Source organism: Dreissena polymorpha, chromosome 15 (genome assembly GCF_020536995.1).
Source record: "Dreissena polymorpha isolate Duluth1 chromosome 15, UMN_Dpol_1.0, whole genome shotgun sequence".
In the NCBI taxonomy this organism is placed as follows: Eukaryota; Metazoa; Mollusca; class Bivalvia; order Myida; family Dreissenidae; genus Dreissena; species Dreissena polymorpha.
Genome location: NC_068369.1, coordinates 40,163,684 through 40,190,167, shown reverse-complemented (window position 1 = coordinate 40,190,167; position 26,484 = coordinate 40,163,684). Strand labels below are relative to the sequence as shown.

The 26,484-nt window shown below is 35.1% G+C and overlaps 2 protein-coding genes across 5 annotated transcripts in view; one reads left to right on the top strand and one right to left on the bottom strand.

Moving 5' to 3' along the window:
- Nucleotides 1–11,749, top strand: part of LOC127860084 (SWI/SNF complex subunit SMARCC2-like) — a 48,598-nt gene extending 36,849 nt beyond the window's left edge. For 2 of the 4 annotated variants that reach the window (XM_052397881.1, XM_052397882.1), the window contains exons 15-25: nucleotides 231–341; nucleotides 956–1,154; nucleotides 1,968–2,090; nucleotides 4,437–4,715; nucleotides 5,538–5,611; nucleotides 6,563–6,643; nucleotides 8,145–8,306; nucleotides 8,985–9,119; nucleotides 9,945–10,092; nucleotides 10,326–10,481; nucleotides 11,144–11,749. In XM_052397881.1, coding sequence (XP_052253841.1) covers nucleotides 231–341; nucleotides 956–1,154; nucleotides 1,968–2,090; nucleotides 4,437–4,715; nucleotides 5,538–5,611; nucleotides 6,563–6,643; nucleotides 8,145–8,306; nucleotides 8,985–9,119; nucleotides 9,945–10,092; nucleotides 10,326–10,481; nucleotides 11,144–11,217 — 1,542 coding nt within the window. In that variant the 3' untranslated portion in view covers nucleotides 11,218–11,749. The remainder of the gene's footprint in view (nucleotides 1–230; nucleotides 342–955; nucleotides 1,155–1,967; nucleotides 2,091–4,436; nucleotides 4,716–5,537; nucleotides 5,612–6,562; nucleotides 6,644–8,144; nucleotides 8,307–8,984; nucleotides 9,120–9,944; nucleotides 10,093–10,325; nucleotides 10,482–11,143) is intronic. The other 2 variants (XM_052397883.1, XM_052397884.1) reach the window with 2 other exon arrangements.
- A 2,564-nt stretch (nucleotides 11,750–14,313) lies between these two features.
- Nucleotides 14,314–26,484, bottom strand: part of LOC127859705 (amphiphysin-like) — a 73,113-nt gene continuing 60,942 nt past the window's right edge. Inside the window, exons 17-18 of the mRNA XM_052397213.1 lie at nucleotides 23,682–23,783; nucleotides 14,314–19,385 (exon numbers count right to left, since the gene is read on the bottom strand). Of these exons, the coding sequence (XP_052253173.1) occupies nucleotides 19,305–19,385; nucleotides 23,682–23,783 (183 nt within the window). The 3' untranslated portion in view covers nucleotides 14,314–19,304. The remainder of the gene's footprint in view (nucleotides 19,386–23,681; nucleotides 23,784–26,484) is intronic.

The window sequence follows — 26,484 nt, the reverse complement described above, 5'->3', positions numbered from 1 at the left end:
TTAATATTTTTGTTATAGCTTCATCAGCTTTCCGGAAAATTGCGATTTGTACTGATTTTGCTGGTATTTTATTTCTAATTGCTTAGCGGATGGCACGGACATTAATGGTAACTGACTTAAAGACTAAGTACTTTCCGAAAATCTTAGAAGTCAACGAAGCGTTACATTGATGTGAACATTGTTTAATTACAGTGGATGCTTGTTGAAAAGAAGTTTTTGTTCATTTTCAGCCCTCTGCAGCCAAACAGATTGTGAATTTTGATGAAGGAAAAGATGGTGATTACAAAAAAGATATTCCAAACTTTGGTTTGCGCACAGATATCTATGGCAAAAAGAACAAGGTACACATTTGAATACATTGTTTCTAGAATCTAGATAAATATTTTTTCTAGGAGTTAAATGGTAAAAATACTTCAATGGAAACACAAATAATTGTATTTCACTTAAATAATTGAGAAAAACGTATTTGTATTTTCCAACTAGATTTTTGGTTTGCATTAATGTGAATATTTAAAAAATTGGTAAAGCAAATGTTTAGTTTACCATCAATAAAATTCCAGTTCCAAAGACCCCTTCCGCAGCACCTATTCTATTACATCTGCTGCCAGTGTTGTTGTTTTTTGTCAACTTTGGGGGAAAAAATTGGCTCCATGCCCAATCTAAAAAATATTTTCCCAGATGACTGCATACAATTCATAATTGAAGGTTTGCAAAAAAAATCCTTGTTTTTAAATAATTTGCTCAATTAAGTTCAATTCCCCATTCGACTGTCTAAGTAGATTGTAATACATGTACTTATAAGTTAAGAATATTATTCTCAATCAAAAAAATAAAATTGATAGCTAACAAACAACAACCGCTTCTAAAATTAAGTCAAAACAACTGAATTTTTCCAAATCCAAAGGGCGCTATTCAAAAAAATGGTGATAAAAACCACTGGTTGCTGTATTTGCAGGACAAAGGCTCTGCAACGCGTACACGAGACTGGACCGACCAGGAGACGCTGCTGCTCCTGGAGGCCCTGGAGATGTACAAGGACGACTGGAACAAGGTGTCCGAACACGTGGGGTCCCGCACACAGGACGAATGCATACTGCAGTTCCTCAGGCTGCCCATAGAGGACCCGTATCTGGAGGAAGACATGGGACACCTGGGTGAGGGGAGTTATCAGATTGGGTCACATGTCCAGAAGTCTAGTTGTTTTTGTATGCCCCCGGATTGAATGATCGGGGGTATATTGTTTTTGGCCTGTCTGTCTGTCTGTTTGTCAGTCATTCTTTCATTCATTGTGTGTGTCCCGAAACTTTAACATTGGCCATAACTTTTGCAATACTGAAGATATCAACTTGATATTTGGCATGCATGTGTATCTCATGGAGCTGCACATTTTGAGTGGTGAAAGGTCAAGGTCATCCTTCAAGGTCAAAGGTCAAATATATGGCTTCAAAGCGGCGCAATAGGGGGCATTGTGTTTCTGACAAACACATCTCTTGTTTTCTCTTTTAAGCTGATTTTCTCCTTCTAAATGCAAAATGTATTTGGCCATGCTCTGGGAAAATGGGTCTTAAAGCATGTGCATAGCATGTAGTCTCACATTAGCCTGTGAAGTTCACACAGGCTAATCAGAGACAAAACTCCACTTTAATGGTATTTTTCATTAAATGGAAGTATTTTCTTCGGGTAAATCAAGTTAAGGCGGAGAGTGTCGTTCCTGATTAGCCTGTGGGGACTTCACAGTTAAATCTGGGACGACATTTTACGCACATGCATGGAAGCTCTGTTTCCGAGAGCAAGGTTCACTTGAATTTGCACAACAACTTGGTATGATTCAAATGCAGGGGTGTGATTTCTTATTTAAGAAGGTCTCTGCTCCCAGAATCACACCTCTGAATACATTTAATAGCGTGAAAGTTGGTTTATGTATGAAAATAATTGTATTACTAATGTTTTGTGTTTGTTGACTTCAGGCCCACTGACGTACCAACCGCTGCCATTCTCCCAGGCAGGTAATCCTGTCATGTCTACTGTGGCCTTCCTTGCCTCCACAGTGGACCCACGTGTGGCCAGCTCAGCAGCCAAGGCAGCTCTCGGTCAGTTGATATATATGAGGCTTGCTGTGGGAAAACTGGGCTTAATGATTATGCATAAAGTGTTGTCCCAGATTAGCCTGTGAAGTTTGCATCGGCTTATCAGGGATGACACTTAAATTGTATTTTTTGTTGAAAGGCAGTTATTTTTCTAGCAAAATTCACTTTCAAGAGGACAGTGTCGTCTCTGATTAGCTCATGTGTACTGCACAGGCTCATCTGGGACAACACTACACACATTCATTTAGCCCGGTTTTTCCAGAAAAAGGCTCTTTTATAATAAAATATGTTTGTTCTGGTATATATTGTACTAATACACAGCAATGTAAATGGTTTCCTTTTAGTTTAACAAGACCATTAAGATACATTCGTTAAAATTTCTGTCATTTGAATTTGTGTGATGTATTAAACATTTACATTTGAAGTTTTTGTTAAGACCAATTTTACTCAAGAAAGTTATTGCCAACCAAAACTGTTTTAAGGGAATAATGATAACTTTCTTTACCAGCATGAGCCTTGCTAACACATTAAAAAAGGGGAATAATTTAAGATATGTTTGCTCATTGATTGTGATAAAATGTCTGATCAGAGTTTTTGTGATTTGAAATCATGAAATAACTATTAAATTCAGATTCTGCCTACAAGAAAATAGAATATGTTCTTAATACTTTGCTGACTACACATGAAAAACATATAATATCTAGTGTTTTAATCAGGGATCATATTTTTTCGGTTTTGTCGGTCCTAGACCGATTGGGGTCATGAAAGACCGATTGAAAATCCCAAACAGTCGGTCCGATTCTGTTTGCTGAAATTCCCATGTTATGAAATCGATTACACAGTGCACATGCTAACACACCCTAATTACATTCTTATCTCGATAAACCATTCGCTGCGGTCTCTAAACCGGTCAGGACCAGTTTATTGCACGTCAGCCGTCTAGTATCAGAGTATGACCCGAAGCAGCGAAGATTCGCGCTGTTGTGTATTAGTCATGCATGAATAACGCCGTGTCAATATCAATCGATAATTTCACTGGCATATACCTAGCACACTAATCGGTATGTAATGTGTACTCGTCCATGATAAAATCGTTGACAGTTACGTCGGAGATGAAAACCTTGATGTTATCCTCGTAGAAATTGTGCATTTCATGCATGATACAGTAAATTTTCATATAAACAAAGAAGACAATCGGTTATTGTGCAATAATTGTGGGCGGACCTTATACAGTGAAAGCACACGCTGTAACTAAAAAAAACATGCCGATATATTTCCACCAGCGTAATAATGTGGCAATAAATGAATAAAAGTCGCGGATCTGATCGACAGAACAGCTGAAAGTTGTTTTTATGGGCGGAACTTCACATAATATAGTACACAAGAAAAATAATATACATTTTATAAATCTTTAGTAAAAATCGTGTTAGAATCGAAATAATTCATGTACTTTATTGTTTGTTGTTGAATAACCCACGACCGGAAGTTTAGATGTGTGGTTTCAGATCACTCGTGCTTCGCACTCGTGATTTAATCCCTACGCATCTTAACTATCGGCTGTGGGTTATTCGACAACAAACGACTTTATAACGTACACAAATTATTTCTTAACTATTTGGTTTTGATATTGTCAGTAGCCAAACAACGCACAGACATTTGTTTGGTTCAGTGCATGTTTGTAAGCTATTATCGAGTCGCCAACGATTTAAAACATCGGTATAGACTTAAACAGATTAATAATTGACAACAATGAAAAAAGTCACATAAAACAGCACACGAAACAACAATGAAATTGCAAATGATAAAACCAATTGAGAAAACTCGTATGTTCCTTTTAAAAAAATGCCTTAGGGAATTTAACATTTATTTTACCACCTTCATGAATGGCAAAATCAATGGTATATATTTTAACGTAATTTGTCATGATTTCGGATATAAATTTTCGGATACTTTTCCCCATTTAAATCCAGACCGATTGATGTTGCGGGAAAATATGATCCCTGGTTTTAATGAATTTACATGATTTAAAATGTAACATTGTATTTTGAGCTCATCTGAAGAGAGCAAGATAATTACAAATGTAAGCCTCACGCTCGGAAAATAAGGCTTGATGAATTTGCGTTAAATATCATCACAGATTAGCCTGTGCATAAAGCACATGCTAATCAGAGATGACTCTTTCCACCTAGACTGGATTTTGTTAAGAAGAGACTTCATTTGTATGAAAAATTCCATAAAGTGGAAATTATCCTCCCTGGTTAGCCTGTGCAGACTGCTCACGCTAATCTTGGATGATACTTAAGGCACTGCATGGAGTCCCTTTTTTCTCAGAGTACTTTTTCTTGACAGAAACCTTTTCCAAGATGAAAGATGAGGTGCCTCCAGGGTTGATTGATGCCCATGTGAAGACAGTTGAGAAGGCTATTGCAGAGGGGCAGGATGTTGGACCAGAGTTCGGCCTTGAGCAGACTGGGATTGCAGGGACAGCACCAGATGAGGATGGTAGGCTTGTACAGTACAGACCTCTCTTAGGACATGGTGCAGGGACAGCACCAGATGAGGATGGTAGGCTTGTACAGTACAGACCTCTCATAGGACATGGTGCAGGGACAGCACCAGATGAGGATGGTAGGCTTGTACAGTACAGACCTCTCTTAGGACATGGGCCCAGTACCAGGAACATTCACAATTGTTAACTCAACTCAGAAGATGAGATCTGAGTTTCCACTCAGCTGATATTGAGAATGTCTGTCATCTCAAATTGTAGCTATACAAATATGCATATATTCCTCTGTCAACTCAAACTTAAAAGAACTTCTGTGAACACCAAATTGGGAATGATGATTTAAAGTCATCTCAAAAATTTAGAAAAAACTCAAATTTGTTTCAGAATATTGACTCAAATATGTTCGTGATACTTACCATGAACTTATTGTTTGAAAATGGAATTTAGATAATATTGGTTTATGATTTGTGCTGACCTAAAATTTCCCCTTTGGGCTTATTTAAAATGTTTTTAACCCTTTACCACTTAGATACGTATTTTGACGCATTTGTAGTCCCTGATGAGCAGCAAACAGCATACAACCTGAACAGACTGCGAGTGACTCGCAGGCTGTTCTGGTTTTATGCTGGTTGCAAAAGCCATTTACACTTTGCTTCTTATGGGGGGAATGGTTAAGAAGCTGGTAGCAGGTTAAGTGTAAAACAGTTGTATCCCATACAGAAATGTTATGCAAATACATCAGTATATCACAAAGACTTTGTTGAAGTACCTTGCAATACTAAATTTCTTTAATGTTGTTCCAAATTTTACCAAACTTTTAAGATGCTTCATCTAGTGTAATTGCCTAAATTGTATCAATAACTGTAGCATGCAATTCAGTCCATTTAAATGTGCTAATTCATGCAGATTGTATATAATGTTCATACCTTGTATATAACTTTCAGGGGAGAAGAAAGAAGAAGACAAAGATAAGCCTGACGGAGAGGTGAAGTCTGAGGGGGATACTTCTGAAGTCAAGGTACACTATTCTAGAAACAACACCAAGTAAAAAAGTTTGATGTGTCAGATCATAAAACCAGTTATACACCCAAATGCTTTTCATTAAATGTTCCAAGGCGATTTTTCGCGTATATGTGTTTATTTTGTACATGTGTGTCTTGTCTAGTGCATTTGTTTTGTGCCTTGTTGTATTGGATTGGTTCCTTGACATAAATAGAGGACTGCATTGTATTATAAGGTTCCTCTGTTTTTGATGCAGCTGAAGGTTTACTCTATGTGTATTTGCTACTTCATTTAAAGATGAAATGTTTCAGTAACTGCATGAAACTCCATTAATTATCATTCTGAATAAAAACACATGCCTATGCTGTCACTCATGATGTGCACTGTAAAGCCAGGCCCAGCTAGAGTTTTGTTAGGGCACTTGACTGTCATTCCAGAGCTCATGCCTGTTTTCCACAGGTCAGCTACATAACATGTATGGAAATAAGAATGAATTGATTTTTCCTCCAACATCTTCTCCCTCTGATTCAAGTTCTTCAGTAAGTCATTTACTGGCATGAGTTTGTCACCTTGAGTACTGATAAATGCCTTACATTGGTTAAGCTAGCTCAGTAAAAGTGTGTAGGTTAACTAGCCATCTTGTTATGAATGAGCACAAAAATGAATATTGTAATACCTGTAAAATGGCTAAAAGAAATACGAGACATTGGGAAAACATGGTTTTATATGTTGAAAGTATTTCCCAGATAAGCCTGTGAAGTCTGCAACACTTTCCGTTTTTTTTTGATGTTTTGTTTAAAGGAAGTTTCATGTCAACAAGTTAACTGGCATCCCTGATGATCCTGTGTGGACTGCACAGCATAATCTGTGACGACACTTTACCCTCATGTCTTAGGCCTAGTTTTCTCAGAACTATGCTCACATAATCAAAAACAAAAGCTATGAAATCTATTTTTTCTTTCACCAGAAAGAACCGATGGAGACAGAGGATGGAGAGAAGAAAGATGACAGTGCCAAGGAGACTGACAAGACAGAGGAAGCTAAACAGGTGGGGCACTTCTCTCAGGCATTCATACTGCTCTGTTATAATAAATACATTTGTCATGAATGTCAAGATGATAAACTTCTAGGTTTGCACTCTTCCATTTTTCATGAGACTATTTTAGTGAAATATTATGAAGAAAAAGAGCCAATGTATTTTCGGGGTTGGTTTGGGGTAGATCAGTTTTATGTTATATTATGGCGAGATCATACCGGTACTTTAATAGTTATTGTTTTAGAAATCAAAGCTGCAAATATGTTTTATTGTGTATAAACATTAGCATTCAACTATAAGAATTATTATGCTATACTATATGAGTCCTTTCTTAGGCTGATCAATTGAATAAAAAGTTATTTTATTAATGTCATATAAAACTTAAATTATAATTGCCAGCACAATCAGTAACATGCATACCGTAATGCTCTAAGTTTTGTGACGCTCTAAATTTTCGGACATCCTCATTTTTAGCCAAAATATTATATATTTTTGTCCCCTACTGGTTTTACCGGAGGGGACTTATGGTTTGCGCTCTGTGTGTCCGTCAGTCTGTGAGTCTGTCACACTTTTCTGGATCCTGCGATAACTTTTAAAGTTCTTAATATTTTTGCATGAAACTTGAAACATGGATAGATGGCAATATGGACATTATGCACATTATTTCATTTTGTTCCTACGTCAACATTTTTGGTTGCTATGGCAACAAATAGACTAGAAATACTGCTGAAAATGGTGGTTTTCTGGATCCTGCGATAACTTTTTAAGTTTTTCATATTTTTCATGAAACTTGAAACATGGATAGATGACAATATGGACATTATGCATGTGATTTCATTTTGTTCCTACGTCAAAAATTCTGGTTGCTATGGCAACAAATGTGATTTTTTTTTTTATTCTGACAATGGTGGATTTTCTGACAATGGTGGAGCCGGTAGGGGACATATATTGCTTGGCAATAGTCTTGTTTATTCTAAATTTTCAGACATACTGGTTTTTGTCCACAATTAATGACTCTTAATTTTCAGACAGTTTATATCACAATGCTATTTTACCAAATTTTGCCCTCTTGTGCTTATCTAGTGACACTTTGATTGTGCATTTTTACAACTGGATTAAGGTCATAAAACCTGGCAGAGTAATGCCATAGACCATTACATGTGTGTTATTGGGTAAACAGTTACCCAACAGCTTAACATAAGATATAAACATCTATATAAGCTATTTATACACACATATGGCATGGTATTTTACAAGCGCTTGCATTTATTTATTTAAACAATTGACGCTGTACAGATTGCATACCAGTATCCAATCGTCAATGCAGTAGTTTGCAGTGTGTCTCTAAATTCTTGAAAACCTGTATATTTGTCTCTAATTTTTCGGACACCTTTTAATTTTTAATCATTTTTTTGCATCTAAATTTTTGGACATGAAGTAAATTAATTTTTTTTAAGTGTCCGAAAACTTAGAGTAATTATGGTATGTATCTTATTTAACTGTTCATTAAAAGGGAGACAAGGGAGAGGATGGTAAAGCAGGAGACAAGGCTGAAGGTGAAGTCAGCAAGGAAGGGGAGGGCAAGGAGGTGGTACGCCGTATTGATGACAAAGACAAGGGAAACATCGCAACTGCAGCAGCAGCTGCCCTCTCTGCAGCAGCTGTGAAAGCTAAGGTAAGGGAAGGGAACCGGTGATAGCGATAACATGGGACCCAGAGATAGTGATACATAGGAACATGTGATGTAATGCAATTAGTCTTATAGTACATTTAAAAAGTCAGATTTAAAGGTGGTTAAACATAAATATTTATTTAACCACAGTTGCACCAAATGCCTTAGGCTTATAGTCAACTTTATGGAAGAACCAGTACTTAGTGCCTTAAGCAAGGATCTGGAGAATGCTACCAGAGTGGGAATCAAATCTGGTACCTCTTGATTACTAAGCATACATAAAATCAAGGATGCTACTACATTCTTATAGATGTAATTTGTGTTTGGTAAAAAGAACTGAAACTTTTTATATGAGTTGCGTTCACAAAAAAGTGGGCTTAATGCATGTGCCTGAAGCTTCGTCCCAGGTTAGCCTGTGTACTCTGCACAGACTAATCAGTGACAACACTTTCCACTTTTATTTTTCGTTTAAAGGAAGTCTCTTCTGAGTGAAAATCCAGTTTATGTGGAAAGTGTCGTCCCTGATAACATGTACAGACTGCTTACACACATTCATTTTGCTCAAGGTACACTTGAGTTTTCCCAAAGTGAGGGTCATCTGATAATTTTCAATATTATTAACATGACATGTTTTGATGGACCATACTTTGTACCAAGCGTCCACTCTGTCTGTTTGCACAGCATCTGGCTGCGGTGGAGGAGCGTAAGATCAAGAGCCTGGTGGCCCTGCTAGTGGAGACTCAGATGAAGAAACTGGAGATCAAACTACGCCACTTTGATGAGCTTGAGGCCATCATGGACAGGGAGAGAGAGGCAGTGAGTAGCGTAGAATGCCGTGTTTTGCGCACAACAGTTTTCTTTTTCATGCTTATGGATTATTGTCTTTTCAAAAAGTGTGATAGGAGAAGCAATATGAAAATGTGGAGCATAAGTCATGTAGACTTGGGTGGAAAGTGTTGTGTGAAAGTAAGAGGGTAAAGTGTTAGGTGTGCACTCATATGATAGTGTAAGATCCCGTGTAAGTTACAGTATGGTCTGGAAAAATAGATCGAAAATGTACGGGAAAATGTTTTATGAAAATTTGGGTAAATAACCCATGTTTATTAGGGGAAATCGTTTTTTTCATAAGTTGTAATGAAAGAGCATTTAGATAAATCATACTCAAGAGTGGGAAGAAGTCATGAAAGCTTGGACAGTGAAGGGATAAAAGTCATAATAATGTTTCATATATTTTTTTTTATTTTCTCATGCATTTTAAAAAGAAAACAATCAAACACTTTGTCTCACCATGTTGCTGTTTTGTTATACCCTGCCATAGGCGGAGGGATATTGTTTTGGCGTTGTCCGTCCGTCCATCAGTCTTTCCGTCCGTCCGTCTTTTCGTCCGTCCGTCTTTTCGTCCGTCCGCAGCCATATCTTGGAAGTGCTTTGGCCGATTTCATTGAAACCTGGTATGAGTATATATATGGATAAGAGGATGATGCACATCAAATGGCATTGTACACCATCTGTTAATAACAGAGTTATGGCCCATTGTATCTTCAAAAAAATGCTTTTTTGAGTGTCAAATATAACACATTTGTGTCCAGAAGCATATCGGTGGGGGATATCAATGCAACAAATTTGCTTGTTTCTTTCCAGCTGGAGCTACAGAGACAGCAGCTGCTGCAAGAGCGCCAGCAGTTCCACATGGAGCAGGTCCGGGCTGCCGAGTACCGGGCCAGGCAGATAGCCATGCAGCAGCTCTCCACCGAGCCGAAACATGCACCACAGCTTGGCGCCGGAGATGGTATGTTAGTTAAAATCTTTATTTTAGGGCAATTGCATTGAAAACTTTAGGCTAATTGAAACAATCTTGAGTTTGTTTCCTGGGTGAAATAAGTACAAATATCATTTTAATTTCACCCATTGACCCTATAGTGTTTTTAATGGTCAACTTGTACACATTGACCCTATAGTGTTTTTAATGGTCAACTTGTACACATTAAATTTACGTATATTTACATACTTTTATTTTGCCAGGTACAGGCGTGACTCTTGCTCCGGTCATAACCACCACGTCTCTAGGCCAGCCCTACCCCACTTCTGGGTCACCAATGACTCCCATGGGCCCCTCGGCTCAGCAGGGGTCACCGGCCCCACACTCTTCACACCTCCCCAAGGTTGACATGTCACAAGGTAAGACCACATGTGTTTGTAAGTTTGGAATATTATGGACCTAAAATAAACAACTTCTTCTTAGATATATGAAAAATAAGAGACACTGACTGAAGAATAGCTGTTCTACAATTTAAAGCAATTCTTTGGTGTAACGCTTGTAAATGGATCTATTTTCTAAATCTGCATTGATGAGGTAATTCGCAATATTCATGTTTAAACACTTAACAATTGAGTTGGAAAGTATGGATACCAATGTTTTACAATAATTATTACTATAGATAACAAATGCAGCGTTTCAAATGTATTTTTTATTTATAGGCACTACTGTTTGCATGATAAGACTGTGCCTAGCAGTTATTTTACATATTAGCCAAGCTCGGGGGAAATGGGGCTTACTGCATGTGCGTAAAGCATCGTACGCTGACAACACAAAATAATCAAGGACAACTTTTCCTACCTAAACTGATTTTTTTTAAAGAAAAGACTCCATTCAAACAAAAAAAACAGTAAAAATTAAAGAGTGTTATCACTGATTAGCCTATGTGAACTGCACAGGCCACTCTGGGATAATACTTTAAGCACATGCATTAAACCTAGTTGTCCCAGATTGGGTCTTGTATATTGAGCACCTCTCAATTACAGAATGTACATGTTCAATAAATGCTGACCTCTCTTTGAAGGGGACGGGGACTCCAATGCCTCAGAGCCCATGGACACACAACTCCCGCCCTCCTCTGCAGTACCAGCCACCTAGGTACTCACATAGCAACGGTTGCCTTGTGTGAAAGGGACACAACTCTGTCTAATGTTACATGTCAAGGGACAGCATCTACAGTGGGGCTTATAAACCAAGGGAACTGTTCATGTTGTGAATGCATTGTTCAGGAATGTAAAGTAGATTTCAAGAATATGTTTCCTTGATTATGGAATATTTGTTTTAGAAACATTGTGCTGAAATTTTTGGTTAACAATAATGTATTTACCGCTTGGGATTTTAGTGAGATAACAAATACATACAAAATTATAAGCATTTTGTATTTGTATTAATGCATGTGTTCATTTATTCGTAGAATAGGCTTTTTCCAATATCTGTTTTGTCTTTTCTTTACAACTGGTAACTACTGTATTGTCTGAATGAAAGATCTATTTACATGCAGGTGCATTGAAGAATATTTACCACCTGGTAAGAAATAAAGTTAGTTTTAGAATCCAAAATTCTTTGTTGTAAATGCCTTATTATTTAATCATTTCTTGGGCTTAGTGTGAAAAGTTCAGAGATTTTTATCTATTTTCTGGGACATGAACATTTATTATTTGCCTATAATTTACTTAGAGGAAACCTACATGTATTCATGTTTATTAATATACATGTATAAGCATATGCCGGCTGTTCATTTATTAGTTTTAAAGCAACATCTTGAATAGTGCAGTTTTTTAAATCAAAGTAAAATTTATTTAAAAAAAAATCCTGTTGTAATGATGCCGGTATTGGGCATAAAATTCTCACATTAATTTACTGGTATGTGACATTAGTGGCTAAGTTAATTGCCAGAGGACGTCTGAGGTGAATCTCAAAATACTTTTCTGAATTGTGGATTTGGAGGATTCATTGTTAGAAGCGATTTAACAAACCAGACTCATTTGCAGTCTTTAATTGCGCCTGTTAGCTACTTCATCATCACTGCAATTTAACAAACCACTCATTTGCAGTCTTTAATTGCGCCTGTTAGCTACTTCATCATCACTGCGATTTAACAAACCACTCATTTGCAGTCTTTAATTGCGCCTGTTAGCTACTTCATCATCACTGTGAAAACTTGAAGCGATTTAACAAACCACTCATTTGCAGTCTTTAATTGCGCCTGTTAGCTACTTCATCATCACTGTGAAAACTTCATTTCAGTGAACGGTGAATAAATAATCCATTGTATTTTTGTGTTGTTGTTAGATATGTTCAATACAATAATTGTTGAAGTACATGTAACTCCTTTTTGGATCTACAATAAATTTAAAGCCGACGGGTTTTTGCTTTGGGATGTACATGTATACTGTCTTGCAGAAACCATTTTTGTATTATAGTTTTTTACTTTAATAACAAATTATAAAACTGACAGTTGCTATGCTTTGGCGAACTAACTATTGCTGCTTCACTGAAAGAAGGACCATCTAAGTCTGTGCATTACCTGTCATGCCATTACATTCAGACACATTGTATACATACCATTCTTAAATAAACGTTATGTTGTGTAAGTGTGCGTTGTTGTTGTTGTTTTTTGTGTATGTGTGCCATTGTAATACAACAGTTGCTCACAGCACGTTATGAGGTTCCACATAATTATACCCCCACAAACGAAGTTTAGGATGGTATAAAGGTGAGCTTGTCCGTCTGTCTGTCGGTCCGTATGAAGTGTCCGCTCTCTATTTCAAGTTGTTTTCATCTGATCTTCACCAAACGTGGTCAGATGTTGTATCTAGATGATGTCTAGGCCAAGTTCTAACATGGGCCATGCCGGGTCAAAAACTAGGTCACGGGGTCACTTAGTGCGTTTTTAACATTGAGCATGGTGTCCGCTGTTTTTTATGAAGACAACATGCAAAATATTCTGTCAATGCAGAATGTGGGGGTATTTGTCATGTCTGTGACAAAGCTTGTCCCCTACCAGTTTCATTTTGTTCCTACGTCAAAAATTCTGGTTGCTATGGCAACAAATAAAAAAATAAAAATATTTTAATCTGACAATGGTGGAGCCGGTAGGGGACATATATTGCTTGGCAATAGTCAAAGAGTCTTGTTTCAATTCCTTTATTGTTTGCATTTATTTCTATATAAATATGTATCAACTTAAATAGAGCCTCTCCTTCCTTAAATATGTTTACAGTTGGATGATGAGGCATTACAATAGTCAGAGATTGAATCAGACTCTTTGTCTAAATGAATGGTTTCCTACTTGTTAATATCATGTATATCGATATCATCAAATTACACATCGAGTGTTACATAGACTCAAAATTTACATGCTGCATTCTATGTGTTTGCCCAGATGATAAAAACATGTTGATCTGAAAAGGTGGGTACAGAGCTTCTGCTCCAGAAAAGTGTACATGAGAAATATTGAGAATCATTTGTGCTATTATAAAATCCACTTCACTTTAACTGGAAAACCCCTTTTTGCAAGAGAACATATGAATTACAAATATAGAATGGTTAATGTTTTGCTTCCCTTACAACAACAACGTTAAATTGATTAGATTGGTGTATAGAAAAATGTTATATTTCAGCATCTGTAAAGGTGTGCACAAAATGATAGAAGGTTGTAAGGCTTAATATAGTGTTAACTCTTTCAGTGCTGGAACCGAAGGAGGCCTTTGCAAACAGTTTGGATCCAGATGAGATGCCACAGAGCGTGGCGTCTCATCAGGATCCAAACTGTTTGCTATTCTGATAGTATTCTTTGAAAAAAATAGAAGAAAATGCTAATTTTAGAAGTTCAGCAGACGACATTTTAGCAGACTACAAATTTCCCAGCATGCAAAGGGTTAATCAAGTTCCCTATATTTTTCTGTCATTCTTTGTAAACTATAAAAGTCAAATTACTATTAATATTTATGTACTCAAACCACCAAACACCCGTGACTTGTGATGCCTTTAGGTCCGTCATTCTGTCCTTGTACAGTTAAAACACAATTTTATAAATATGAACAACTTTGCAGATTTTTTTCACGACTCCACAAGATACAGTGATTCATTTCAACAGTTGTCATACAAAATAAGTGGTAAATAATAACTTCATGCGACAGTTCCCTTATATCAAACACAATGATCACAATCCAGTTACAAGATACAACAAAATTGTTTATATGTTATTTATTATATATCAATAACAATATATTAATATCTGAATGTGCATTTTGACCACATATGAGAAATATCAATAAAATATACAGTTTGCTCTTCAAATACATATAAAGACGTATTATGTTAAACTTGGCTTAAACGTAAATTTTGATACACGAAGGAGCTACAGCTGTACTCTAAAGAAAATGACATTTATTAGTTACTCCATACAAATTGCAACCAGATTGATCTAATTTGTTGGTCATATGAATGAACATTTGTAAGCCGTCATTTTTTCACAAACAAGACTCTGCGAGCATAGCACTTTTAAACAATTATTATATTTTATAGATTTTATTTCAAAATTATTTATTAAATAGATTGATGTTAACATCAGGCATCTTGTAAAAGTAGGTATTGCTATAGATCATTTTGAAATAAGTTGTCTTTTTATTATCATTTTATGCTTTTTTGACAATTGCGAAAATTCATGGTCTTAACTGGGGCAGATTTTGGTCAATACTTTTAAAATACAATAATGTAGATAATATTTTTGATAATATATTTAACAAGAAGTACAAAATTACACATACTGCACACATAAAAACATATATTAGCCATATTGATACCCTTTTATTTTGAAGACAAACTTTTAAATCACTAAAACAAGTTTAATTTGCAGTATAATTTGTTCAAAAGGTAAACAAAACCACAAAAGATCAAAATATTGCATACATGCCCAAAATGCTGCATGTTTTGAGTTAAAAATAAACTATTCTAACTTACTTGTTTCTAAATACACTACTCACAAAATAATAAAGTCGAAAGGGTCGAGGTAAACTTTGCGAACATAAGCTTTGATGTGAAACATGCAAAATGGAAGAACCAAAAAGGAAAGCAATTTTTGCAAAATATACAAGTACATATTATATATAAATTTGTACAAACCGAATATAAAGCATTATTGCGATATTTCAAAATACACATGAACATTTCAAATCTACAACTGTTTTATGTACATACTGGCTACATTACTGTGCTAATAAGGGGTATTGTGCACAATTTTCATTGGGAAAAACTGGAGAATATTCCTTATATTAATCAGATAACTTAAAGTTCTGGCTATTTCATATTTATATCTTTTACTGCTTACTTTTTTTACAAGTAAATATTGCTAAAATTATGAATATATTATTGTTGTGTACAGACAAGCTGAAAGTATTGGAGTTCACAAAGAAAATTAAATCTAAACTTTTAACTTAAATATAACGTATGATTTATCATACAAACTTTGTGAATGGCTGCCCAGCAGATAAATAAGCACAAGTAACGTTACCGTAACCTTCTTTATCCCTGACTATGATTGTGACTGCAAAGTGGTAAAACACCTTTTGATTCCATTTCTAGCATAAGCTAAATTGCATGAACAATCAGGTTCTTGGTTTCTCTTAATTGATAGTGCCGTAAATTGATTTGAAATGGCGAATCAGATCAATATGAAAATAATAGAATGAATAAACCTATTTAAATGTTTGTTACATTTTAACAAAGTTATAGATGTTTATTCCAATACAATTTATTTTACTTTACTCAATGTGTAATGCCCATAAAATCCTTTTTTAATTTAGACCACAGTAATGTTTATGTCATATTCATAGCTTTCAGATGGACACCCAAGACACTATAATCTTTAATGCAACTTGGATATATGTTTCATTTACAGTTTGATGTATGTTAAACAAGTAGAACTATTTACTCAGGCATCCATGAAAATGAATCCATACTCATTTCCACAAAGTTCACAGCATCATACGCACATCTAAATTAAACAAACAATGAGATTCTTCAAAATACCATAAAGTTATTTACAACATAACAATTGTTTCAGGCCTTATTAAAAATAAGTTGCTAAAATATCATTTCCCAAATGTAAACATGTGTGTTTCATTACCACTGATACTTCAAATAAATGAACAGTTCTGGGTTTGTAACAAAATTGCATGCCCTTTATAAACTTTGTGACACACATGGAATGACACTGATCAAATACTACATTCTGAAATAAAGTCCATGGGAGCAACACACAAAATAATAAATTTGCCACATAAAAGGTGGATGATATTATTACATCATTGCTGTCCTGTTTCCCAGTAAACAACGTTTTTACTACAGGGACCAAGTCTAGACAGTGTTTTGTATAAACAATCCCGATTTCAATGCAGTTTTCGTTGTTACGTCCAAGAATACACATTTATCTATAGGTTGACATATAACACATACATGTTTTTTGTTTGTTTTTCCACTTTCAAAATTCATATGTTTTCATTTAGAGGGCCGATACTACAGATAGACGTGCTATATATCTAGACCTCAAACCCCAATATGGCACCAGTGATGGGGTGTGTTGGAACTAGATTGCAAAAAGATTTTTTAAACAACTGCTACATAAATAAATACGCACACAGGGTATGGAGCATAGAAATGGAAAAACAATTGTATTAACTTCAAATTAGTTCAAAAAATAAAATGTGATTAATTTAAGATTTTAAAAATAATTACATAAGAAAGCATTTATGAATACAGGTATGTACATCAAAACATAAAACGCTTAAAGATAAACATGTAAAACAAACAAAATATTTGACACATGCAGTCAAGTACACTTCCACACACCAAAATAGTTTGGTTTACAAAATATACATTTTACTCTAAGCACAATTTGTTTAAATACTGTTCGAAATAAAATACAAATATGGCATATGCAAATGAATACAAATTGTATATTATTTGTCAAGTAAGTACCAATCATTTTTTATCTTTTCAAATACATAGACTACAAATATGATGTTCATAAAATAGTTGAGCCGTGCTCTGAGATAAAGGGGTTTAATGCATGTGCGTTAAGTGTCGTCCCAGATTTAGTAAGATCAGGTACGACACTTTTTGATGTGCGTTTAGTGTCGTCCTAGATTTAATCAGATCAGGTACGACACTTTCTGATGTGCGTTTAGTGTCGTCCTAGATTTAATCAGATCAGGTACGACACTTTCTGATGTGCGTTTAGTGTCGTCCTAGATTTAATCAGATCAGGTACGACACTTTCTGCTTTTATGACATTTTCTGTTTAAAGAAAGTATCTTCTTAGCAAAAATCCATTTTAGGCATAAAGTGTCGTCCCTGATTAGCCCGTGAAGGTTGCACAGGCTAATCTGGGACGACACTTTTCGCACAGGCAGTAAACCCCCTTTTGACAGAGCATGGCTCATTTGTAACAGAAGTGATTATTGAAAGATAAATAAATCATGTTCAATGGTACAAAAGCCATACAAACTGGAAGAAGTGTAAACTTTCAAACACAATATTATCTACCGTATTTTCTGGAATACATTAGCTCACAAATATCTTTTTTCCAATAAATTATGCAAAAATAAACTTTTTATGGTCTCTCTATTACTAACCAGAAAACAATTCAAATATAATTCATACTATTTAAAATATATATATGAGAAAGCTGTATAAAATTTCAATAACATGTAAATTCAAATGTTAACAAATTAAATGGAAGACACATACATGTAAAATATGCTGGAATGTGGTTATAAGACAATATAATATACACATGTAAAATGATTTGAACATACACATTAAAATCAGCATATTTGGCAATATGACATACAAACATCACGAGTATTGTTATTAAATAATCTGGAATGCCTCTTTGATAAAAGACAAGGCAGGCACTAAAAAAACAACCGACTGGGCAGTATTCACACAAATATTTCGATTCTGTGAAACCAATATTATTCATTGGACACTAGTTTTGGTAGAAATTGATGGCTCTGCTCACAAAAATGTTTGACAAAAGTTTATGTGCAAAGTCTTAAATATGAAATATATTCATTAATATAAAACATTACACTTAAGGGGGGGGGGGGGGGTTTAACTTGTCTGTTAATGTGTTAGCATCCTGGTTTTACGTTTTTGAAACATTTGAAAAAGTGCATTCTAACTAGAAGCTTAATAGGGAAGTCTAAAAAAACACAGATTTTTTTTTTTAGGCCAATGTACCCCTTGTTGAACTAGCCTGATAAAAATTCACTCATTTAAGATCCAACAAAAATGCCCCATTAAAAAAATCCATGAAATTTCATGTCAACAGAAATTAATGAAACCACGGTATAGATCTTGTGTGAATTGTAACAGCCATGCTTTCTTACGTTCATATTTCATCTGAATTAAGCATAATTATAATTTATTTAATTAAGATAAAACAAGAGATGTGTTTGTCAGAAACACAATGCCCCCTACTTCGCCACTTTGAAGCCATATATATATATATATATATATATATATATATATATATATATATATATATATATATATATATATATATATATATATTTGACCTTGAAGGTTGACCTTTACCTTTCACCACTCAAAATGTGCAGCTCCATGAGATACACATGCATGCCAAATATCATGTCTTCAACATTGCAAAAGTCATGACCAAGGTTAAAGTTTTGGGACAGAATGACAGAGAGAAAGAATGACAGACAGACAGGCCAAAGACAATATACCTCCAATCATTGGATCTGGGGGCATAAAAATACCCATTCCACACCCTTAAAAACATGTAACATCCATTTTTCAAATGCTACACTAACCTTGCATTACAAGGACGCAGTCCTATCAAGTTTTGAAAATCTTGTAGACAGCCCTAACATAATGCACAAGAATTTGGAACCCAACTAATCATATCTTTGGATTCAAGCAATCATCCTTGTATGTGGATCTTTTCATATAAAGCTTATGGCTGTATTAGAATAAGCCCAGTTTTGTACTAAACACAGTCATGTCGCCAATCATGCAGTTGAAATCAGCACGGGTTCTATAGGATCCATTATGTACGCAGGTCACCATGAATATTACCATTTCTCTCTCAGTCGTAGTTAAACAGCAATACTTATATGAAGCAGGTGAATGACTATGAACTGAACAATCCGGCCCTACACTTTGCGAGTGAAGTTTTCAGGGAACACTCCCTTCTGTCCATCCAGCTTGCGTACACCCATCAGCCAACCAGGATCCTGCAAGAACAACAGCTTGTCTTTAAACCCTTTTCCACTCAGAAGCAAAGTGAAAATAGCTAGATATAAACAGCATAAAACCAAAACATCCTGTTAGTAACTCGCAGTCTGTTCATGTTTTATGCTGTTTGCTGCTCATCAGTATCTGAGGATTGGGAGAGAAGCCTTTAAAACTTGATTTTAGTAAGAAAGGTCTTAAATAAAATTTAACTTTCTAAGGGACAACAAATGCATAAAAACACGTATCTTAGTGGTAAAGGGTTAAGTCTTTTAACCTGAAAACCACTTTACAGGGGTGTAACTTGGTATGAAGAATAATAGTTACAGGGCATATTGAGTATGGAGCTGTATTGTAATTTAATTAGAGAAAAATCTGTGTTATCCACAGCAATTTGTGTTAAGCATGAAATGTACATAAGTAAAGATTGCATTTGATGCAACATGTGTAAAAACAAAAAATATGACAATCTACTTCTGATTAACTCTAGCTTTAAGTGTTATTTTTTCTAAAGCATTTAAATGTTCACACATTGCTGTACAATGACAGCTACATTATTCATTTCAGTGTTGTATTTCTTTCTACAATAAACTAATCCATTGTATATATGTATGTGTGTCAAAACTACATGAATACAGGTTTCACTCACACACCAAAAATCAGGTTAATACAATGTAATTGCAATCGTTAAGGAATTTTTTTTCAGAAACAGATGACGGACGGACTGACAGACGGAGGGACAGTGGGAGTGCTATATGCCTCCCAACCTGGCAAGTTCTCTAATGTAATTTCTAAATTTAGTAAGTATATAATTTATCTGTTATAATTTAAAAAAAAAGAATGTAAGAGGAGAATTATGATACAAAAGTAATACTTGATTATATGGTAATCAGTCAATATAGATATATCAATATAGATAATTGTCATCATCATCATCATCATCATCATCATCATCATCATCATCATCATCATCATCATCATCATCATCATCATCATCATCATCATCATCATCATTATCATCAACACCACACTCACAATCAAAATCATCATAAGTAGAACCATCATCATCAACATAGCTGCAATCAATCGCGGCAGTAGCACCAACACTATCTGTACTTAATCACGACATTACAATAAATATAATCAAGAGGTTAACTCTGATTTACCAAGTGAAGAAAAAAGAGAAAAAATACAAACTTCATGCACTGGAAGATAAATTAAATACTTCATGCATCCACATTGCTGAGGCCTGAACACAAGACATTGTTTACGCAAGATATCTGGCTTCAATTCATTTCAGCTTCTAAGGAAAATATTATTTTTTTAACATTTAGTCCTAGGATTTATTTTGGGCAACAACTAAATTACTTAATGTCTAATACATATTTCATTATTTTAATATTAGGTAAAGGACTATACACGAAAACTGGTAGTTATTTTTTTTACCCTCAGGAACTTGTCCTAAGGATCTTTTTGAATAGAGAAACACAGGAGAATGTTTTGAACAAAAATGTCTGGTGAACAAGTCCAGCGATACTGTCACATGCAATGTTTAGCATCCAACATTCTTGTACATAACATCAATATGTGATTGGATGGAATCAAGTTCTTCCAGAAATACAGTGCAGTTTGATTAAAATACATAACCACAAAGAAGGCTTTGATTAATATCATAAAGTATATTTCAAGAGTAAAATATTTGTAAAAAAAATAATTTTAAGTTCTCCAAAAAAAACAAAACAGTTTTCAATATAAAGAAGTATACTAATAAGCTGTTCATAAAATTTCTTAGAAAATATATTATGTTAAAACATTGATGATATAATGATACACAATTATTATATTGATATATAATTGCTTAATTAATAGTTGGATACACTTTAAATCAAAAGCATTTTTTTCAACAGTATTGAGATTTCAGCAACTGAACAAAATACCATACATGAAATAGAGATCTTTTTAATACAAACAAACTGAAAAACATGATACATGTCACTGCTTTATGGTAATTTTTATTTTCTATCCCCCTATCATATGAGGTCCCCATGACAACCATTCACTGTCTCGTACTGATTACCAAAGTTATCAAAGTTTCTACACAATGTTTCTTCCAGATATAACAGGAGCCTCATTGTGGGAAAATGGGGCTTAATGCATGTGCTTAAACTGTAATCCCTGATACTATTGTTAGCATTACTGCGCTGTTTACACAAGCTAATCAGGGACAACACTTTCCGCTTTTATTGTGCTTTATATTTAAAGTAAATCTCCTTTTGAAAAAAATCCAGTGCAGACTTCACAGGCTTATCTAGGACAACAAGTGACACATCTGCATTGAACCTATTTAGGACAACAATTGACACATCTGCATTGAACCTATTTAGGACAACAAGTGACACATCTGCAATAAACCTTTTTTTTCAGACCGAGGCTCATTAAAATAAAAACCATATTTTTATTATAGCAGGTAACAATATTTTCTAGTTCCAATCTAATTTCATAAAGTTTGTTTATATATTTAGCTGGAGTATTTGCTGTTTAAAACCAGTATTTCGGTCATAAAATTTGAACACAGAAACATAAATCGATTATATATAAAAAAGCACAAAGGCGATGGGAAAACATTTTTGTATGAACAACTGCCCTAGTAAACTGAATTCTCAATACAGCTGTATTTCATTTTGCGAGTGGTGCGCATTGTGTTTAAACTCACGCAGTCAGTAGCTTTCTTTTCAAGCATTCTTTTCTGCAAAAATCGATTATTGTATCCTTCATTCTCAGAGCTGTCATGTCTAGAAAACTGTTTCATGGTAATTAAAAACCGCATGCATTTATACCAATAACATATGGAAGAAAATCAATGCTATATATCTATGACACCAAACTGTTTTTTGTCATTAGACACTCCAATAAAACAAACATTTTATTCTGACTGCAATTTTTTTTACCGGGGTAACAGAGTTTGTTAATACATGTGCAGCTATGGTTAAATTGGGATAGTGATATAGGTCACAAATGAGTTTCTCCTCTTACACCTTTTGATTGGGTATTCAATAATAAATAAATCAAGAAAAAAATGCTGAACTTAAAATCTAAGTTGGAAATTAAGTCAAATAAAGCAACAATTATCTACAAAGTCAGTGCAAAAGTTATTTAATTTTCTTTAAACATAAGAACAATACCACCAAGAAACATATTTTTTTCTCGTTCACCTACAAGAACTCACAAATCTCAATAACTAAATAAACCATAACCAGCATCCAAATTGCCCATACAAAAGACAAAATATCAAATTTTTCATACAGAGAGATACACCTGTCTTTATGACTGAAATGCAACATTCCTATGTACTTGTAAAAGCCAAACACCCCAACATCTGGCAAAGTAAAGTTATGAAACGTAGATACATACTAATATGATTTTACGTTCGCCCGCCTGAAAGAAATATTTAGGATAAAATTGTGCTATATAAAGTGTCTGTCAGGATCTAACCATCAAGGCAAGCAAGCAGAGGACATCAGACATAGAACATAATCTGACTTGAAAGTAAAAATAAATGTGTCGCAACTGAATAGGCAAAAGAGAAAAAAAAAACAAGTCAGTAGTCAGGAAAGCAAACCAGTCAGTTGAACAGGAAAGCAACCCAGTCGGTTGAACAGGAAAGCAAACCAGTCAGTTGTCAGGAAAGCAAACCAGTCAGTTGTCAGGAAAGCAAACCAGTCAGTTGTCAGGAAAGCAAACCAGTCTGTTGTCAGGAAAGCAAACCAGTCAGTTGTTCATATTAGCCTCAATCTGGAAATTTTTTGATAAGATGGAAAGTTTTTCTCTGATTAGCCTGTGTTGATTGCACAGGCTAATCTGAGAGGACATTACATTTTTCCAAAACGAGAGTCATTAAAATGCATGCTTTGTTAGCCCTTTCATGTGTGTAATATTAGCTTTTTATTGGTTGAAGAAAACAAACATGTAAATTACTTCTGTACAAAGTAAGTTTTTGCATAATTTATAAATATTAATTAAGAACACAATATTATAGCATCAAGAGACTTACAAAGTCACACTTTAAAATGTCATCTCTTTGCAAAAAAACATTTGCCACCAAGATTTTGGCATTTTGGAACTTCTTGGTTAATATTGTTTGTTTCCAAGGGACACCACTGACGCTGACATCTGTATTGAAGTTTTGGGTGAATAAATGGTACAGTCATAACTTGCATCTAATAAGAAGCACACAAATTATAGGAAAAATAATTCAAGGGAATACTATTTATGCTTTCAACACTATTTTCAAAGAATACCTGTTCATCAGGATCATCATAGTAGATCACATAGATCACTTCGTGTGCGTCAAATGAGAGTTCATCATCATCCTCACCTTTGTATGTGTGCGTAGACATCACCTTAAGCAGTTGATAAAGGTGTAACTTAGCTTAAGATCATTTGGCATCTTAATCTTAAACATTAACCACAAAAAACTTAAATTCTAAAAGAATTCTAATTTGTCAATATTTGCAGAAATAAACAAGTTTGTGATTTATTCATCTATTAAATCAACAAAAACATCAATCTGTTCCAACCTAACAGTTTTTGTATCAATTTTTTTCTGAAATTTGGACATAAACAAAAATAATGATTTGATCTGAAATTAAATGGTGAAAATGTTATTACATAAAACCAGTGATTTCACCAGTTATTAACAATCTTGGTGCCAGCTACTTTTCTACCAAATATCTATTAAAAACAGCAAAAAATGCCTGTTTCAGTTCTAAGTCGCTGGCTACTTTGAAAAAATAACTGGTTAATCAAATTGTTATGGAGAACACTGATAAAACATGTTATAATACATTATACAGGAATGAGATCATTTACAAAATCCACTGATGTGTTAGTGTTTTTTCCCAGCAATCAGGGATAAGTCTATTGATAGCCATATGAGCCATGCCATAATGCATGTGCATTAAGTGCCGTCTGAATGTGCATTAAGTGCCGTCTGCATGTGCATTAAGTGCCGTCTGCATGTGCATTAAGTGCCATCTGCATGTGCATTAAGTGCCGTCTGCATGTGCATTAAGTGCCGTCTGCATGTGCATTAAGTGCCGTCTGCATGTGCATTAAGTGCCGTCTGCATGTGCATTAAGTGCCGTCTGCATGTGCATTAAGTGCCATCTGCATGTGCATTAAGTGACGTCTGCATGTGCATTAAGTGCCGTCACATATTCAGGGATGTGATTGAGGTGAAGTAGCCATGCCATAATGCATGTGAATTAAGTGCTGTCACATTTTCAGGGATGTGATTGTGCATTAAGTGCCGTCACATATTCAGGAATGTGATTGTGCATTAAGTGCCGTCACATATTCAGGGATGTGATTGTGCATTAAGTGCCGTCACATATTCAGGGATGTGATTGTGCATTAAGTGCCTTCACATATTCAGAGATGTGATTGTGCATTAAGTGCCGTCACATATTCAGAGATGTGATTGTGCATTAAGTGCCGTCACATATTCAGGGATGTGATTGTGCATTAAGCGCCGTCACATATTCAGGGATGTGATTGTGCATTAAGTGCCGTCACATATTAAGGGATGTGATTGTGCATTAAGTGCCGTCACATATTCAGGGATGTGATTGTGCATTAAGTGCCGTCACATATTCAGGGATGTGATTGAGGTGAAGTCCGAGGGGAGAAAAATTCTGTCGACTGATTTTTACTACGCGATTCGCGTGCATAATGAAATGACAAATCTTAAAACAGACATTTGAATTAACACCGTCTTAAACTTCATAACTAGATTAGTCATTGAAAACCATTTTCGAACTCATCCGAGATATCATTAGAACAAACGTTTTGACAAAGTTTCATGAAGATTGGACTAAAAATGTTACTTTAAGAGAGTAACCAAGTTTTTACTATAGCCATATGATATAAGGAAACAAGAGGGCCAAGATGGCCCTAGTTCGCTCACCTGAGAGGGGTCGGTTCATTCAATCTTTACCAAACGTCAAACTTGACCTAGATATTGACCAGACAAACATCCTTGTCAAGTTTCATGATTATTGAACCAAAACTCTGGCATATGGAGTGTTTTTGTTTTTGTAAGATTTGACCTGGTTACCTATATTTTGAGTTGACCCCCCTTACCAAACATCAAACTTTGCTTACAAACATAAATATTATGACCAAGATTCATAAAATCTGAAACAAAATAGTGACCTCTAGAGTGTTTACAAGGATTTTGTTTAATATAATGATATTTGGACAATCTAAGGGCAATAATTATGGCATTAATTATGTGATTTTGCTCATTAGCAAACTTGACTGAGATCTTTGAGCAACTTTGATAAAGAATACTTGAGAAATGTGAATGCTAGAGTGTTTACAAACCAAATGTGGAGGGGCGGACGGCGGACAAAGACCAATCCTAAAACCTCATCTAAGCAATCAGGTGTGCTAAAAAGCGTGTTTCACCGATCTGAGCCATTTTCCAACTTGTCCGAGAAATCAATAAAACCAATGTATTGATTAAGTTTCACGATGATTAGGCAAAAAATGTGACTTCTATAGTGTTTGATCACAAGGTTTCTCTCTAGCCACATAAGGAAAACTGACCCCCCCCCCCCCTGGCAGACATGTTTTTTGACCGATCTGGACCATTTGCGATCTCATCTGAGATATATATAAAACCAATCTTTTCACCAAGTTTCATGATGATTGGGCAAAAAATGTGACATCTAGAGTGTTCACAAGCTTTTTTTTCTACATAAATATAAGAAAACTGCCCCCCCGGCAGCCATGTTATTAAACTGACTGGAACCATTTTCGAACTCAACTCTCATATCAAGGAAACAAATGTTCTGACCAAATTGCATGAAAATTGGGCCAAAAATGTGACTTCTAGAGTGTTCACATGTTTTCACTATAAACATATAGAGAAAAATGCACGGCCCACTGGCGGCCATGTTTTTTCACCGATCTGGACCATTTTCGAACTTGTCCGAGATATCAATTAAAACCAATGTTTTGACCAACTTTCATGATGATTGGGCAAAAATTGTAACTTCTATAGTGTTTACAAGGTTTCTGTAGAGCCAAATAAGGAAA